This window comes from Pagrus pagrus (assembly GCF_965226575.1).
Source record: "Pagrus pagrus genome assembly, chromosome: 1".
In the NCBI taxonomy this organism is placed as follows: Eukaryota; Metazoa; Chordata; class Actinopteri; order Spariformes; family Sparidae; genus Pagrus; species Pagrus pagrus.
The window spans coordinates 19328369-19348635 of NC_140185.1; the positions used below are offsets into that span (position 1 = coordinate 19328369).

At 38.1% G+C, this 20267-nt stretch overlaps 1 protein-coding gene across 6 annotated transcripts in view; it reads right to left on the minus strand.

The window, feature by feature from the left end:
- The window catches only part of gpc6a (glypican 6a), a 252858-nt gene that overhangs the window by 32690 nt on the left and 199901 nt on the right, over nucleotides 1–20267 (minus strand). For 5 of the 6 annotated variants that reach the window (XM_084351451.1, XM_084351450.1, XM_084351453.1 and 2 more), the window contains 3 exons: nucleotides 8432–8562; nucleotides 5260–5403; nucleotides 1447–1476 (listed from right to left, as the gene is read on the minus strand). In XM_084351451.1, coding sequence (XP_084207577.1) covers nucleotides 1447–1476; nucleotides 5260–5403; nucleotides 8432–8562 — 305 coding nt within the window. The remainder of the gene's footprint in view (nucleotides 1–1446; nucleotides 1477–5259; nucleotides 5404–8431; nucleotides 8563–20267) is intronic. The other variant, XM_084351449.1, reaches the window with a different exon arrangement.

A 20267-nucleotide genomic window follows, 5' to 3' on the forward strand; every position in this document is an offset into this window, starting at 1 on the left:
ACAGACCAAGACTGAAATGTTATACAAATGTTTAAAAAAAAAAAAAAAAAAAAAAAATACCCTTGACTACAATAATTATATGAGGAGTAATGATGACTGAGAGTTTACAGTCATTCATAAACCTCAATGGAAATCATACTTTTATTGTTACGAGACCCTTTTGTGCCTCGTTTCTGTCCCTGAAGCCATTCAATGTTGTCAATCAAACTAGATCATCTCAGAACAAATCCTGCCGCTAAACTGCACCTTTTGACCTTTCCTTCACTCACAGAGTGTGTGTGGAGGCTGGTCCCTGTCGCTAATCATGTAATTAGTTGCTCCTTTGGCCAGTCAGGTGCTAATTACATGCAGATTGTGAGTATAAATTGAACAAAGGACACAGGTTTGAAGGACAAACAGACTTTAAGAAGGACAAACCCGTGTCCAAGGTTTGTAGACTGCAGAATCAGATAAATATTACTATTATCACCATATGTATGCAGCACAGCTATACCAGGCTTTTCACTACAAGTTGTACATGTGTAGTTGTGTATGTAACAAATAAAATGTTGCCCTTATATGTAAGTCACAGGCAGTGACAGGCAGCTTTGTTCTTCTAATAAGATTTACAATTTGTTTAAACAATATTTTTTCTATGTTGAGTCCCGTTAAATAAACAGAATGTAAGGTATTTAGAACAGGAAAGACTCCTGCTATCCCTGTAGTTAAACAGTATTTCCAGCTCAGACAAGCTTGCTGCAGGTTCAGCCAAATCAGACTGCAGCTCAACAGCCTCTCAGAGGCAATCAGATTTTCCTTTTGGACGATAATCAGTCATGTTAAAAGAATGAGCGTCTACACCCAATCTAAAACATTCATGCACAACATCCAGAAAAAACAAGAGAGCATACTTCAGTCTCTACCCAAGGCCAAAGCTTATCCCAACATGTACTTGGAAAAAGGCAAGGAAACACCCTACCCCTAACCCGTCATTGTCATAACAGGGTCAACATTCATTCATCATTCATCATATGCTATTCACACCTACGGGCAAATTATCAAGAAGTCTCCAATTAATGTGAGCTTCAAGTCTTTGAATGGTGGCAAAAACCTGAAGGAAACCCAAGGAGAAAATGCTAAATTCAACCAGGAGTTGATTCAAACTCACAACTTTCTTTTTGTGAGGCAATAACAGCCCGAACCACTGAACCACTAGACTGCCGGTTTAAATTATTCTGGACGAAATGAAGAAAGACCCATTTAAATATCGAACTCAGGAGCCAAGTTCAGTTTCAGATGAGAAAAACAAAATCCAAATAATCCTACCAAAGAAAATAAACAGACATGTCACAAACAAGCAATCAATAAGAACTTTGAATAATGTAAGGAAGTGGAGCTATATGGGCAGGTTGATTAAAACACCACAAGAGAGATGACTTGGTGAAAGAGGAGGAATGAAAGGCTTACACTGTGTTGCATTGTCCTCCACACAACCCTCTGGGAGCAGTAGAGAAATGAAGAAGAAAGAGATTTAATTGGACATTGGAGAAATAGAAATAGAGAGAGAGAGAGAGAGAGAGAATAGAAGCAAAGAATATGTCTTTTAGTTAGTGAAGCAAAAAGTTAAATGATAAATGGCGCTGCTGAAATATTCCATCCACCAGCCTCATCTCACTGTGAGATTTAGTACCTCAAACCACTTTACTCACAATGAATTTTACACTGTGAAATCAGTTCCAAATCTGCTGCTATCAAATGTGATCAATGCAAAAATGGGGACCTGCATACAGACAGCAGTGTTGCACAGAAAGTAAGTCTGAAGTGGTCTGATAACAGTTGTTATTTCATTTATACTCAGCTTTAGCTAAATATTACAGTCACTTGAGGCTTAAGTGTCTAGCACAGACTGATTTCAAGTGAGTTCGAAGTCTTACCCTGAGCAACCCAACTCACTTTTCTAAGAGTCATTTTTCTTTTACAAGAGGTTGGCCTGAGAGCATGTACAAATGAATTATTAAAGATAAGGAAACCTGTGGAATTTCTCCAAATGTGCTGTTGCCTTTTGGTTTATTTTCCCTTCACAACCCTTTGGATGTGTATTTTATGAGGCAACGAGCAGGGTTTGGTTAAATTTTTGAACTTTCTCACACAACCACTGTAGTACACTTAAAGGGAATTCCAGTATTTAAACATGAGCCCTCAATTTACATGTTTCTGTGTGTGATTCAACGTGTTTCATACTTACCAAAAGTTTTGCAATCGGTCCAGCAGATTGCCTCAACAGGGAGCCATAACACAGCTGAAATGGCTGCAATGTAATCCTTTGGGGCAACACAGACTGTCCAAGGTATGTCCACTAAAAGTGTTTAGTGTTTAATTGTCTTTGCCACTGACAAAGTGACACTGACATAACAGAAACAAATTCATGTGGAGTAAGACCTTTTTGTTAAATAATAAGATCCTTTTTTCAAACATTAATATTAGTCTTGCTCAGGGAAAAGTCTTGCTCTGAAAACTCACAAGAGATGTTACATTTCCAAAGTCACGGCTGACTGTTTAAGTGATTTTTGACAAAATTCTGTAGGAATTGTTTCCAAAATTTTATCAGACACACAAAAAAATCAGCCTGTCAGTTGCAAAAACAAGCCCTCTTGTGGACGTAACTTTGACAGTCGCAGTTGCCCCAAAGGATTTCATTGCAGCCACTGCAGCCATGTTGTGCCTGCCAGCTGAGGCAATCTGTTTTAACACCAAAAAAACCCCCAAAACATGTCAATAAAGAGCCTAGGTTAAAAAAATCCTTGAATTTGCCTTTAACAAGTTAATTTCTAATAATTACAGCTACACACAGTAGTATTGACCACTTATGAAGATAAACACAGAACACACACACAGCTTTTAATCTGACTCTATTTTAATCCCGTCTATTATACACTATTTATAACTATGTAACTATTTATACAGCAGAAGGTTGTCATCTTAGCCTTTTATTTAAAAGGACAATAATGTATTTAGTAAATAGATTTGCCAGTTTGACAGAGGATTACAGAAGCATTTGTTAAATCGATTGGCCAAAGAACAAATTGCTGGCATAAAATTGATAAAAATGGCCTGACATGTTGTAGTTGTTGTTAATGCTTTCAGTGGACTAAAACTTGTTAAAGGGAAAAATCTATGAATTATTAGAACATAGCTCTCGACTCTTTCTCTAATTACAAGTCCTTTTGACAGCCACATGACAATAATACAGCCTGATGTGGAATTATGGAACAATGGGGTCTTAACAATTAGATCACAACATATATACAATGTGATATCAATCACAGCCGCATATATTTTGGAGCAGAAGGGGGAAAGGATGCAGAGATGTAGGCTACTTGTAGATCAGAGCTGTGGGTGTCATTTAATAACTTGTGAACTTGAGGGCCTCTGTGTAACTATACACTGGAGCCTGACACAGGCAGCCTCCTACACATCATGTGTCAGTGGTATGAGGTGGATCTTTTTATAGCCTAAATTATTGTTTTAGGATTGTCATCATCGTGGAGTTTGGTGGGTGTATTTCTAAATCTGTGTTAGCCTCTTCAGGATTGATTGTAAGAGCAGTATAAACTCTTTGGTGAAACTTTTTGTTGATTCCTAGAGCCAAAGGACCACTGTGGTGAATAGTATATCTAAACAATTCGTCCAAGGAGTCTATGTCTGCTTTTGTGACATTTCTGCAACCTCTAGCACTGAGTGTGCAAGGAACTGAATTATTTTATACTCTAAGAACAGCAAGGTGGAAGACACAATACGCTAGGGTCTGTATGGATTACATGAATATGGCTTTGCAATGATTTTTCCTGGAAACTTTCAGGGCCTCTACTTTTTTCTGGCCTTTGGACTTGAGCCCTGGTAAAGTTAGGTCTTAAGCTCAGTACGCCTCCACCAATAAAATTTCAGAAATTCTCAGCACTTGTCTGTGCAGTTCTGAAAATAGGTCGAGCTGTTAAAATACAAAGTGAGAAAGTGAGAGTTCAACTTCTTTTCTCAGTCTCAATCTATTCTCAGTCTACTCTTAACATTCATCCTTTTCTGTGAGAATGTAGACCTCTGTAATAAAACAGTTCATGAATTTGCAGCTTTAGCCTTATCTAGGCTTCAAAGCAAAAGCCCAATAACTAGAAGTTTCCTCATATTTTTGTTTTGGTTGGTTTGTTTGTTTGTCAGCAGGATTACAAAAAATTACTGGTCCAATTTTAATGAAAGTTGGTGTAAGGTGTTGCAGGGGCCAAGGAACAACCCGTTAATTTCTGGAGCAGGCCTGAAGCAGTAGTAGGGTAGTAGATGGGAATTAAGTTCAATAGTGACAAAACACAGCCACTTTTTAGAAAATGATGACTTCATATGTGTACCAGTAATCCTACCAGGGGTAGCTGACACATGTATTTGCTCAAACCTTTTTTCTTTGGCTTTTGATCAAACTTAGACTGCTACTACTTAATGCTCTCTCATTGCTCAGGGATTATCTTGAATTGGGTTTATGCATAATCACTTATTGTCTGTTCTGTTGACCTTATTTCCTTTTATTTTGTCTGTGAAGTCCTTTGGTCAACTCATGTTTTTTTAAATGTGCTCTAGAAATAAATTTGACTTGACTCAAACTTTACACAGAACGCAGTAGCTATGGAGCATGCAGGGACCCTGGTTTCATGGGAGAACCAATAAGATTGTAACACCGCTTTTTTCTCAAACTAACATGTGACTAATGTAAGTTTTTTTTTTCTGATTGCAAATGTAAATTTGACTCAAGTAAAAATGTCTTCCTTGTAAACATAGAGAGTTTTGTAACATGGTGAGTGTTCTCTTGTTTTCACAAATGTATGTGAAATATTTCCACTTGATAATGCTGAGATGCTGAGGCTTCAGCCAGGCCCAGACATATTTTGACAGAATTTTTATAGTTTTGAAAATATGACCAGACATGTAGCTGAGCTTTCAGATTTGCATATCAGAGGAAAACGGACTGTTGGCCTTGGCGGAGGTCTGTGCACTCAGAGTGACCTAGTTTTAGGAATGTATTGGTTTTCTCATACAAATTATTTGACCTAAGATTTTTTTTCTCTACTGATACAGGTATCTCTCAAGGGACCATAGAAACACATTCAAATGCCTACTTTATATTATATATATATTTATAAACACTGATTCATGTTACTTTCACTTTACCATTTATTCATTTATTTATATATTTTCCAGTCACAGTTTATTGCTCTTCCATCTTGCCTCTGTACATACCAGTCTATCCAGGCTTGTTCCAGCTGCTGTGGTCGGCCTCTCTTCAGGGGTGTAGGGTCTGAAACGAGTGCTGAACACATCTGAAATGCCGCGTGCTGACCTTCCTATTCCTGACGGCTTTGGTTGGCCACACCCTTGAAAAACCTAAAATCAACAGAGGGAGATACAATTACCACAGAGAGGGGCGAAAGCACAAGGGGGAACTGAAAGAGGATACAGACCAGCCGGTGTCTAAAATATGTTTAGCATTCACAGTATCTTGGGGAAATTGCCTGGTTTTGCAACATTAACCCAATATCCTCTCATATATACGTGTATCCGCCTTTGTAGAATACACACATCCATTTTGATCACAAAAAAGTTGTAGTTTTACCAACATCACTGACAAGCCTGTGTCAAATTGCTCACAGCACCAATTCAGGTTTGTGATTTGAGATAGAAAACCATTTAGAGCCAGCCTGGAACCAATGCTGCCCGAGACTCCATTAACAGTGTCATATCGGCGGCAAAAAACGTATTAACGTTGATATGTTGTTACTCACAGGCAATTGAAAGCCATTGTTACAATCGGACACAGTGCCTTCAAAATGAAACAAAAAGTTCATACATAAGACCAGGATCTCTAGGTCAAACGCCTTTTTGGCAGGGACTTAAACAAACGTATCACAAAATTACAGTATAAATAAAAATAAATTAACTATTTATAAAGCACCTTTCAAAACACAGTTACAGAGTGGTTTACAATAAAGACACAAAAACATTTTAAACACAGAATAAAATGAACTAAAAGCCATAAAAACACAACACGAGAGTGTAAACTGAGCTACTTTTAAGAAAAGGTGGGTTTATAAAAGTGATTTAAAAGAAGATACCAAGTGAGCCTATGGAGATATTTGTTTTTAATGTGGCAAATATAATTTCTTCCTATGTCTAATACACCCATGTCATAGTCTGACCTACAATTGCAACCATTAAAACTTTAGCTCAGAAAAAAATAAGGATTTAATGTATTGTATGTATGAAATATTTAGTATGAGTGATACACAGAAAATAAGGGATCATGAGAGAAAATGAATAACTCTTCCACAAAAAAAACCTAGCAATTTAATGAAACTTTCCTGAAATAAAAACTAAAGTTTTGTTGCTTACGAAAAAATAGAAGTGCAGATCTATCATCAATCAAACCTTACATGAATCAATGTATACTCCAGGTTCATTGAGAGAATGGATTGTTTTCAGATGGCTTGGTCTCTACAGGCTCTCAGGGCCCAAACAACACACCTCCAAACAGCACAGCTCATTAGCATTCCTCTGCGGCCTGTCTGCTGGCCCCTGGCTCAGTGTGTGATGGAGCACTCTAATGTGCCACATGGCTGTCAAGACAAGAGGCTGTCTTTTCTCTAATATTTATCAATTCTTCATCATGATTACATTTCTACTATCCTGTACATCTCACAAGCTAAAGGATTTTCAACAGGCCCATGCAGTGGGATTGAAGGTCCAATGTGATGAGGCCTGACATATTCTGCAAAGCATGGGGATTGTGGAAGGACATCGTATGGTAAAATGTGAATATGGGGAGAGATTGTAATCTCGGAGCAATCTGTCAGCCAAGCAGAAGCTTGTAGGGATGGAGCGTCAAGTGCATAGACAATTGGTAAAGTTGAAAAATTTCCACCCCTTGATATGGAAAAGAATGTGACATCTCATTCACACTGACCTGTGTGACTCTGGCATGGAGAAAGGCCAGAATACAACAAAGGATCAGAATACAAAGTTGAACGGATAAACCCAGCAGTTTAACTTCTAAAGAGGCGGAAGAGGTGGAAATTAGCTCCGTCTCATGCATGTTAAACTGTTTCTTTTAAAAAAAAAAAAATCAATGTTATATATAACTTAATGGGTTTGCCAATTGTATTTTGGAGGATATGAGAGGACCAGAGTCCCTGTCCTGCATCCCAGGTGTGGTTCAGTTTAGACTCCTAAAAGCTTTGATTCACTAGTGGAAGAAGTATTCAGGTCCTTCACTGAGGTAACAGTAGCAATACTGCCCAGTAAAAATACTCTTAAAGTATAAAAGTAAAAGTACTTATTGTGCCACAAAAATGTTCAGTGCTCTGCTCTTATATCTGATGCATTTGGATTTATATTACTACTGTGGCATTATTGCATATGTTGTTTATACAAGAAATTAAAAATGATGTTCAGTTTCTGGTCGGGTTTTGTCACGGCAATTGACAGCTGTAGTTATTTACTGGATGTAACTGCAGTTCTAGATGGGTATAAAATATGTGTATATACTGTATATTTTTAATTTGTGTGTAGAGTATTTTCAGTATTTTTCACTGTCATAAACACTGTAAGTGTCTGTAATCAGGGTAAACAGGCGTGCTATTGCCATGGTAAGACCGTGACAGGGGAACACAAACTCAGTGCTTCAGCTTACATTACCTGCGTTAGGCTCGAGACTATGTTTACATTCTATCATACACGATTATTTTCACCCACATCATGACATTCAGAAGGATAAAAAATTGCAATGATAAGAACTAAGTTGAGGTAGATTCATATGACCAACTATGACACACAATATTTACATTACTTGGATTTCCCCCCTTTCCTATTCTCGGTTGGTTTAAGTCATGTAATCTCTTTTATGATATCTGCTGTTTTAGACTAAAGAAAGTAATAAAACTTAAAATTACGCTCCATAACCAGACTTGAAACAGCTTATGAATTTCTCCATTTAAACCATTAAAACACAATATTGCATTAAAAATATATTTTTGTTGGCACAAGCACCTCGTACCCCATGCTGCCAGCTATAACTCATGTTGTTACTTATGTCACCTAAGGGAAGAGCCATTTGAAGTCATTTGTCCAATTAGCATAGCCATATATAGTGGTTGGCTACATTGCTCTATTGGTTTGCTCATGTATCCACGGATCTGCTGGTTTAATGACGTAATGTGAAGTTTGTAAACAGAAGTAAGAGGACATTACATACAGTGATCTCTACGCCTTAAATATAGATTGCTGTTATCTTCAAGATTGGTTTCACAATTTAAAATCAGCAGATTGCGCACGTCCTTTTTCATGTACAGTGTATGCCATGAAAGACTAATTGTATTTATCACAACATGGTAAACAAATATAATTCAGAATACAGTACCTTGGCTGACACTTGCATGCTGTTGTCCTGCATGGTCATGATGGCCTCAGAGATCTTGATGTCAACTGGCTCTATGACTGCTTCAATGTTGAAGGGTCCCTCCAGTCTGTCTGCCACCAGTAACATAGCATCTGTCATAACACAGAAGGCACATGTCAGCTCAGAGATATTAAACACTCACACACCGTACACACACACGTGCACAAACCCGACACACACACACACACATACACACACACACACACAGAAATGTTACTGCTTATGTTTATGCACGTACATCAATGTGTTCACATCATTTTTGAGGGTTAACAATGCTCGATGCGAAACCCTCAGGGTGCTCGGCTCTATCGTGTCTGTGACATGGATCCAACTGAGAGCACAAAGAACAGTGCCTTCTCCAAATGTGCTGCATGCCAACAATTACAAACACAAAAGGAACCTGAAAGCACCTTCAACACACAGCCAAAAAGAGATAGGGTGCTTGAAAGAGGATGTGCAACATTAAGTAGAAATTACATTTTCAATGTGCGGCACTTACAAATTTGCGATTTACATACATGCTAATCATTCCAGTTAGACATAGAAGACTTCTGATTTATTCATGTGTTCGTATTTCTAAATCAATACATCAATAAATGTATGAATTCATGTCTATGTATCATGCTAGCAATTACTTTTTAATTACATCCCAGACACTCAGTACTTCAACTTAATTTGTTCTGTCAAACATGAATTCCATAAATACTTCGCTTTACCATTAGGCATTGCCTAAAAAACATCTGATGGCAATTAATTTAATCAGCTATTCCCAATTTATTTTCCAAAACCCATCCTCTCACATCTAATAATGTCTTAAAAAAACATCAAAATTCTTCTCTGTGCTACATAAACGGGTAATTACAGTCAAAAAAAAGAAGAAGAAGAAAACACAGGGATCATGACCTTATTACTGTGGAAGAGTCTTGGCATGAATCAATACCTAAAACAGATTACCCAGCAAACTGCCACTTCTCATTTTCATTGAAACAATGCGGTATTAATATGTTCATACAGACGGATGGTGTTATTGATAAAGTTAGACGGGGAGAGATGTCAGCGGTGAAAAGAATGTGTTTGAAATTTTCATTAGGCTCTATCTTGTCTCTCAAAAAAGTAATTAAAAGTCCACCAAGACTTGTTTGAGGGGTTAGCACTGGTTAAGTGTTGAGGGCAGAGAACAGTGATACGACGAAGACTTCCATATCTGTGCGCTGACATTTGCTGGGATGTGGACCAAGCACGGAAAGCCTATTTACCCCTACGGGAGCAGCTCCCTGCAAAAGGGCAGCAGAAACACAGTTCCTCATCCCCTGAGTCTTTAGCAGAAGTAGAATGCCAATGCAAATCATTAGATCATACGTGATCATAGCTAGGACTCGGATGTGGAGGGATCATTGGCCTGTGGTGCAGCGCCGTAGGCTTAAGGGGCAAAGCCTGATAACTCCACACCCTGCTGTGACATCGCCAAAAGGGAGAATTTTTAAGCCAGGGCTCAAACCATTAGCAAAGTGACTAAAAGCCAAAAAAACTTCTAAAACTGCTTCTGTAGACGTCTGACAAGTTATTTACTAAATACATCATCAGACACACCCACAGCACTATCACATGGTAATATAGTCTCTTCTGACTTCTATTGTGTTGACTTACGCTAACTTGCGTACGTAACTTAACTTGCATAACACACTTAATTTACATCACACACTGTGGGTAACATACTTAACTTATGTAATGTAAGTTAATCTACCTATATAACTGAACTTATATAACTAAGGTACTTCTTTTTAACCAATTCTATGATCTTGTTCTTATTTTAACATAAAACCTAAACCTAACCTAATTTTGATGAATAAATCTAACCTGTGACCTTATCACAACTTTATCCATATGTTCATCATCTTTGACGCTGACGTCGCCTATTTGTCCTTCACTGCACGCCCAAAGGTCCTAAAATGCGGCATCTTGTTACAATGGAAGTCTACTGGGACTAAACGGAGTGAAATGACCTGCACATTCGTAGTGGCATTGTATCTGTATGCATTCTAATTATATCACGTTGGTAATTGTGACCTTTTAATGTTGTACTGTAATACATGGATTCTGTCTTTAGGATGTGACTCGTATTTATTAAAGTATTTATTTATAAAAATATGATTTCTTTTTATTTCATGTTAGTTTTGATATTTTCTTCTTTCACACGTCACAATTCAGTCTCAAAACATCACCTGTGAGCAGAGCTGAGAGAACATTCAGGAACAGACTGAGCACTTCAACAAAATCACGTCAAGAAGTCTTCACATATAAATAGCAAAAGAGGTCATTTGTCGGTGCCTTCCGCAGGCACGAATGCAGGCATGAATAAGTCTTGAGTGTCAAAGCTGCACACTTTGTGCTGCAACAGCAGTTAAAACATTGTGTATTGTAGCCTAGTGTAGAAACTTTTTTAATTTATTTGGTTAGAAAAAGCTGAGGAACCTTGGAAAATTGACAAATAAGATCATTGGGGTAAGTCAGGTATAGCTCTCTCAATTACAGTGTAACAGTCCGGCACTAAAGCCAAAACCATTCAAGACTGTCCTGGCCAGCCAGTGCAGAATGAGTTTGAGCTCCAGCCCTCAGGCAGGCATTTCAGAGTGCCTGTCATGAGACCTAAGGAACATAAAGTCTCTTTCCTCTCGCTGCTATTGACAGGGCAGGATATTAAGCCCATGCACTTGACTGAGGGGAGTGATTTAGAGGACAGCTGGGTACAGAGGACACAGCCCTAGCCTGTTTAAAGAGGGGTGAATTAAAAGCATAATGATTAACACTCAAACCTGGTATTGCCAATTAACATTGAATTAAGTTGGAAAAATATCCAGGTGGCCTGGCTCAGCCTCAGTCTCAACCTCATTGAAATATCTAAACATATATCTGGAATATTAAAGTATACATTAAGTAAACACAAATACCTGTGCTAAAGAAGTTTAACAAAGCTTTTTGTTACAGGATATTTGAAGAAAGCTAACAACTGATTCGGCTAAAATCTGGTGGACAGATTCTGAAGAGTTGGTGAGATTTTGATGGTTATCTGAACCAATTAGTCATAATTGGGATTCTGGGACTTATCATGTATTAAAAAAGCTCTCTAACATGTTATTTTCTCAGGGGCTAAAATTACTATTATGCAATGGTAATATAAGAATTTATTACGAGGCAAAAGATTAGAAAAACTACAAATAGTTGTAATTTTCTGTACTAACATTAGACCCGAACGTGACGCTATTTGAGCCTCACATTCCTCGTTTGAGTGTTTCTTCACCCCAAACAGCCAGAATACTTTACTATACTGTACATTAGCCATAAGCTTGCAAGCAATGGAATGCACAGAGAGTGTGTATGTCTGTGTGTATGAATTCAGCTGAGGCTCTGACTAAGCTCAGCACTCACCAGAAACTCTGGTTTTCTCTCTTGTCTGTTTCCTCTCTCCTCAGTTGTTAGGTTAATGAAGTAAAGTGCATTTCCCCTCCAGCTCTAGTTGGCAATCAACATACAAGATATGTAAATGTAGGATAATCAACTTTCTTTAATTTGGCCAAAAGGCAAGACGGTTTAATGCAGGATAGAGCACCTACCTATAGCAATAAACTGTCACCAACCTCATATCTTTAGACATGGCCAAGAGTTCACAAAGCTCCTCACTCTTGAGCGTCATCAGATACATCTCCACCTCCCCCTACAGCTCCGTGGTTGATGATTTACAGATTCAATAAGTGTAGGCTATGATAGGAAAATAATAAGTTCCAACTTAAATTTCACGGTTTCTTCCCGGTTACTCTCAATACTCTCAGGTTTGAATGATGAAGTCTGATTCTCCATTCAGAGTTCTGTTGCGTTGCTCAACGCAGCTCCATTTACATCTACCTGGTGCAAACCCCGAACGTGTGTCTAGTGTCTTGTTACCGTACAGTGAATAAAGTTTTGATTATAAAGTCGTTGTTTGTGGGTTCTGTACATTTTACAGTTCGGTCACTGAACGAATTCCCCACACACTGATAGACTTAATTAGAAAATCCAAGGCTAAAGAGTCCATTTATAACCACTATTTGTGACAACCAAGCAGTTATTTAGAACTGCCACAGTGAAGTCCTATAATTCAGAGACAGCTGATTAACTCAGTTCATGAGCCAGGCACCAGACCCGATCAAACAACAGTATCTCTGACTAACAAACTTTTGATTCGACAAAAATTTTAAATGTGCTTCAGGAACAGAAATGTGACTTTTCAAATTATCCACTAACACACAGTTAGCTTACTCCTGGGACATACCTCTTTACCATTTTGACCGAAGACTGATGCACATTTAGAATTAGACACTGCTGTAATTGGCCATATTCAGGTACTACTGTATAATTATGGGATAAAATTTGACTTTTCATGGTTACAATTGCAAAGTGTTCTTGTTTATTTTATCATATAATTCAGTTTATTACATTTTTTCCCCCACAGGTATATACTGTTCAACCCAAACAGCAAACAACATGTTAAACCTTGAACGACTCCCCCTTAGCCGACTCTCAACAAATCTTGCCTAGCCAAACTCAGCTCCAAGTCCTCCCTGACAAAAGCATATATTTTATCGACAAACTTTTCCACTTCCAAATTAACATGTTCTTGTGTGAGCTTGTGTCTGTTCCATGCGAGTCCTGTGCTTTTACCATGTACTTGAGTGAACAGAGCTACAGATAGATCCCCCTTCCTCTGTCTGTACCTTTGAAGAGCACTCCTGTTTGTTTACTCTGGAGTCTCAAATTGGGTGTGATGCTTGGTTAGATTTCCATCAGCAGCTGGCTGGAGGTCACTGCATGGGACCAACCCAAGTCCTGTGAAGTCTTCAGCCGCCTATGTTTAGCAGAGTGCTCTGCGGCTCTAATGCTGCCACAGAAGAAAAGTCTCAGTGGGAGTATAGAGGAGAAATTGGCACCAGTTCTGTTACTCTCTCCATAAAAGACTCAAAGACCTAAATGATATCCTCAGCTGAGCTCTGACAACCTATTTTTCATATAGCTTAATGAATATTTGATGGATTGTGAGTCTGAGTCAGCCATATGGATTGCTGTTACTTCTACATGCTTAAATATCTCCAGAAATTATGTCACATACTGTACAGGAGCACTGTTTAAAAACAATGGGTTGTTGATGAAAAGCATCACAAGATCCAACCATAGATCATTAAGAGGGCAAAAAACACATATTGTAGTGAACAGGCTATGCTCAGTGTTTTCACTGTGTAGTCACAGGTTTGGTGTCGTCATCCATTTTGCCAGTTATTTCTTTGTGATAGTTAAATCCAGATTTAGTCACGAAAAACTGAATGTTGTTTGAAAGCACAAAGCCTTGTGATTCTATTTGTGGAAAGCATTTTAATATTCCCAGCGAACAGTTGCTTATTTTGTACCACTTTCATGTTTCGCTTTCCCAAGAGTTCATTTTCAGAAGAGACCAGCGTCAGGAGTTAATTCAAAAGTGTTCAGTTTACCGTTTTATTTTGGATGTGTCATTTTCAGGCTCGCAGACAATAAAAGCAGTTCTTGTTATGGGTTTTTAAATTCCACGTGTGTTTTTTCTGACTATTTGTTTTATCATTTTATTAATTTTGTCATTCAAACATTTCAATAGATTTAAAAAAAAAAAAAAGCGATTTACATAAAATTGCCGGTATTTGCTTTTTTTGGCTGCAGATTTACCAAATCTTATGCCAGATTAGCAAATTAAAATGTTTTTTTTATTCTTAATTCTTTATTGAAAAAAAGTGATGAAAATAAGGCTTCATAAGGGACATATTTTAGCAGGCTCAAAACAGTGAGACTCTAGGTCTCTCCAGAATTGTTCGATAGTTCACAGTAAACAAAACAAAGGTGAGAGATTGTTTCTATACGTTGTTTACCAAAGGTACAAGACATATCAACACCTGTAAGCTTGGCATCAATACAGTTAACAGAGTATATGTTATGTGAACATTTGAAATGTACTTCCTTAGCCCTGCTTGAAATACAGTATATGAAAAGGTATAAGCCGAGTCTTTCCAGTTTATGTTCTCAAACTTAGATCCCCCAGAAAAACTTTCCTTAGAACAGTTTTTTTATTCCTTTAAAAAATTAAATCAACAGATTAACATGTGGATGCCATCAACATTAGTCTTTTAAGTAAAACCACTGACCAACCACTTTTTTCAATAAACGGTTTTATAAATGCTTTTACGTTTCCCCATTTATCTGCTATTGATCTAGACCAGACTTTTTTTTATAGCATCAGTCTCATGTAACAATGAAATTATTAATTTGCCTTGTGTATTAACAAATAAACAATCGATTTGTACCACCATTCATCCGTCTATCCATTGGCTGACACAGTGGGATGTATTGGCATGGTTGTTTACTGCTGGCTGCATGGTGCCAACTTTTTTGCTTCAGGCTGCATGCTTGGTTATTTTCTAATGGAAAACTGTCCCCCTTTTTTCTTTTTTGCCCAAAGGGATTTGGAGACACTCCAACAAACTACCTGCAGAGTCCCTTGGGGGAGCACAGCCAGCATCCATGAGCGAATCTGTGACAAATCAACAAGTTTTATGTGAACAGGTTGAGAAAATAAATAAAGGGTACTCTTAATTATCAAGGGCATTTTTAACCCCATGATTTTTAATTCCAGGACTGTTTTATTAACGCTCACAGTTATTTCTGGCCCGTGTTTCTGATCCCAGCTTTAGATCAAATCCGCCGCTCTCCCTTTTGTTCAGTGCATGGCCGATATAATTTTTATGTGGTGATGTGGTGCTGGAGTGTTCAATAAATACACCCAGTGGAAGATCAATTTCTGTCATACATTGCCATATCCATCCTGAGCCGTTATCTATAAAAATCAGTCATATCAGTTAGTAGAGAAAGTACATAGTTTAAAACATTGAAAATAATATTACTGACAAAAAGTGAGTCTGTGCCCTCATTCACATCATTAATAATTTTACTAACAGGTACTGATCCAGGCACAGTGCTGTTTTCCTTAAGCTTTGATTTTGTAATTAAAGTTTTTGTAGAAGGGAGTAGGAGAAATCTCTCGAGATTTACCTCGGTTAATTTAATGGTCATAAAATCTTAGTGAGTGGGAGTTAAGAATGATTCCTCCTCTCATGCATGTGCGGCCGATGAGATCGCTCTCAGATTTCAGTGGTGGAAAATCTTGGACTATTTCACACCACATATGCCAGACTGGTGTTACTGGGCTCTGCATGACTGCTCTGGAGTCAATGGAAGGACCAGACTGTCACATTCAGAGAGCAGAAACGGTCCATTCACACTTGGACTGTGTTTGAATTTATCTTTTATGAGCCTGTCTTTAGGATTTAAAGGCATATCACTTTCCTCATTATGTAAACTAGGAGCTTCAATGTCACATTGCATTCCCTTTAAAGGGTAACTCCACCAATTTTACCCATTTATGTACTGTATTTACATGTCTGGGGGAGTACTACTGTATATGTGAAACAAGTAGTAGAAGTCTTTTTGTAGCTACAGAGGAAGCTACATGCAATCTAATGAATTGCCTCCTATTATGTCAATTACTGGCTAAGTTGCATTGTGGGCAATGTAGGCACCTGGTTTTGAAAAGGATCAAGAATACCTGGAATAAAAAGGGTGATATCTGGTTCTGCTGAATGCATTTTGATTATTTGTTTTTTAACTGTCAATAATTAGTCCAACAGGAGTTGGATAGTCCATATGAGTGCAATTCTAGACCAGTGGACTGCTTTTCAGAACCTGGTGCCTACATTACCCATAATGCAATGTAGCCATTAATCAGACTACATGCAACTTCTCTTGAGTCACAAAAGGCGTTTTCACATACACTTTAATGTTTAAAAGTGACAGAGTTACCCTTTAATGCTTGAAGAATTGGTGTAATACAATAGTGAAGGTATCACATAGATAAATATCTTGTGTAGTGATTCTCTTTATAAAATACTTAACATCAAAAACATTTTTGAAATCACTCAAAGTCAATCGAAGAACTTGTCTCAGTGATATGTTTCTAAAAAGCTTCAGCAAAAGTTTGTTATTGCAGCAGTTGCATTTCCACTGCTGATATAAATCAATCAGGGGATAATTCTGTTGTATCGGAAATGATGAACATAATGCAAAGAGAATTGCCACCCAGTGCCCATAAATACAAGTCCGCCCAGTGATGAGTTTCACTGATGAAAATGGCACAAATAACTTTTATCATCTGCGAGTGCAAACTGGGGAAAAACATGATGCATCCAACAATAGAACTTGATGACACCCTGCATACATTTCCAGAGACAGCTGATTACTTGCCGTTGGTCGTTGCCTTTGATCATTTGTTCTGACCTATTCCTAAATGTAGTTATGATAAATTGCACATACTGTATATGTCATGAAGACATTGGAGTCTGTGCATTGACAATGAAAAACTTAAATATGTAATTTATTTTGCATTACTTTGTGTTTTGCTTGTAATACTGACGGCCCGACAAATGATAAAGAGAAAGTTTATAAGTTGCCCCTTCATTCCACTGGAAGTTATTTTTCTCTTCTAAAAGAAGTTGTTCCTATCTAAACCATTACACTTTTCTGGCTAACACAAACAACATAACCAGAGGACAGTAGTCTGAAATAACAAAAACAACTCTACAAACTGCATCATCGATCTGGACAGAAGCTCTGTGTCAGGGAGAGTTCACTACGTCACTGAGCGTGCTCGGAGACAGGGTTCCTTGTTTACATGCTTTGCTTAGTTTGACAAGCTGAGAGGAAAACTACACTGGCTTTGTTCAGCGATGGAATGTGTCACCTAAATACAACAGTGTGCTTCTTTGATGTGCTGTCTGTTGCTGATGTAACTTTTCTTTCTCTTTTTTCGTCTTTCACAGCATGTACTCGCTACTCAGCACCTGCAAAGAATTCATGTCTCTTGAAGAATACAACAAATAAAAAAACAGGAGGAACACTGAGAGTGGGAAAAAATATCCAGATGATAACGTTTGGATAGAAACATGATTGTTAATATTTTTTTACTTTTTATATCCTTTGTATGTAGCATTATGATTCTGCACTAAATACTGTTGAAGGATCTGGGTCTGATTTATGATCCTGACTCTTGACTGTGGCTTTCCTCTCCCGCAACTAATGGAATGAAGACTAAATATTGATTGCTGACTGGTGAGTATACCAGATAATCCATATTGGCCTTACAGTGACCTGAGGACTTGTTGTGGGAGTTTCCCTGCTTCTTCTTAATATATGTTTTATAAGGTTTAACTCTCCCTGTTGTTATGGTAACGATGTCGGTGTCAGTAACTCTGTAAGTTGGTGACATTATAGAAGCATGATCAGGTAGAGCAGATGATTTATTTCAGCGTAACTCCACAGACTGTTGTTCTCTGTGTTGCCTTCCATACCGCCGCTCTGGTTCACCTCCGTCTCTCTGGATTCGACGTTGCCGTTGTGCCACTGCAAGTGACACAAAAGATGCTTTGGGAAATCAGATGTAAGTGTCCAGAGCGTCTGGACTGAGACGCATCTATAGAAATCTGATTTGAATGACATTTTAAATGACCTACAAATGTGGCTTGGAAAAATCACATTTGATGTCTGGATACAATCTGGATATGCCAAAAACAGATCTGGGTGCTCTGTCTGAACATAGCCTGATGTGTTTCCCAACTCCTGAATGAGAAAATCAATCAATCAAACAAACAAAAAATACAAATAAAAATACACACTAAATTTCAGATAAAATTAAAGAAGGCTTTGGTCTGTTGTGACTTTGTGTCAATTACTGTACAAGCTACTGTATACTCGTCAAGGGGACTGGAATATTCATCCCGGTGTGGCCTGTCGGGCTTTGTTGCAAGTGACACTAATTTCTCTTTGGTACAAGCAGTTGGAGTCACCAGGGCAGAAATAACAAGGATATTTATTCATATGTTTACCTGAGGGAGAGAGATTAGAGATCACTAACAAGTCCTTTTTTGAGTGACCGTATGGGTCACTTTGAAATCTATTGACAAAAACAGCAACTGAGTAGGAAGTGTTTGGTACATTTAATGAATTCCTTACATGTTAAGTAGGATTATACAAAATACTGGAAGCTGGAAACGTAATCTTAAATGCTACAGTTCAATGCTAAAAGTTGCACATTATTTCGAAACAGTCAGGATCCGTAAACTGCCGAACAGAGACACACTGAGAGAAGCCATAGATTCATTTCCCTCCCAACAGACCACTGAGCTCTCTGACCTTTCTTTGAGGTGCTCGGTCTCAGTGGAGGGAAAAACACGCGATTACTAACACATTATGTCTCTGCCAATGTGTTCTGCAGCACAGTGATGCACTTGTGTTATAGTTGAAGCACTGCAGTTCAAAATGGATTGCAGATGTTTCACCATTTATCAATCAAACAAACAGAAATTAAGTGAGGAATCAGCTTTTTCTCGCCAATTTTTGTTGCATCAGGTTTGATACAGAATCAATATCCCCCCACAAGATATGACCTGTATTATTCACCAAAGGGATGTTCATGATCATGTTCGAGAGGCTGATTAATGGTGTAATAAGTGAAAAGCAATCCACACCCGCTCACTCTTACTCAGAGCACTCCTGTCTAAACATAAACACTGCCAAATACATTCTGCTAAAAGATGTCAGAGAAAGTTTCCTGTAACTTTTTTTTTTCCTCCAGTTTGCAGCTGCAAGAGGTGAGTCAGTTGCAACAGACTAACTGGCCAACATATCTGTCTGTCTTTGGGGAGTCTCCAGAGGCTTTCTCTCACTTACAGCTGGATTGTAGCTCAATAACAGCACAAGCAAACATATCTTGATCAGGCTTTTTTTTTTTTAAATTGGTTTTCAGCCATGTGTGGATTACTTTAACTCATCTGAGGTTGCAAATACCGTGTCTGTTTTTCCTCACATGTGAACCCTCATGTCATTTTATGTTAACACTTTTCTCAACAGCTACAGCTGCCAGACACAACTGCCTCTGATGGATAACTGTTTATTTTCACATGCTGCCTTTCAGCGATCCCCCCCCCCATTTTTCACTCTTGTTGCAAAGTGTTTGATCATGTTTTGGTGACAGTGGGGAAAACAACTGTGTGTGTAAAGGACGTTTCAAGCCTGTGACCAGTGAAGTGGGAGAAATGGAATTATTTCACCATAATAAAATTAATACACAACAGTGACTGCCCAGAAGGTGTAGAACAAGAGTCATGCCACGGCACATGAAATGAATGCTTTAATGTTTACCAACCTGACTGGTAACCAAAGGAATAATTCCACATTTTGGGAAATGCGAATGAGAAAATTTATACCACCCTCAACACGACTCAGACTCATCTTACTCCTGGCAAGAAAACCAATTAGTACACTTCCCCAAATGTAGTTGTACTTTAATTCAGTCTTCAGACATAAATTAATAAATACAAACAATAAAGACAGTTTGAACAAGGTCAGCAGTCTGGCTGGCCAGGCTAAGGCAGAGGGTTATTTTCAGCAACCCTCCAGAAATATAAAAGAAAACAAAAACAACAACAACAAAGAAGTAATTCACACTTTTAACCATAACAAATAGCTTAGTAGACGATTATTTTGAAAACCCAAAGCAGATTACACATTTTCATTTAACCCCCATGATAGAAATACATCTCCTATAAATACCTTTTTTAGCTTTTTGTAACACTATAACACTGTAACTATTCTCCTATATTGAGAAAAACCTCTGTACACAGTCAGGGAGTGACTG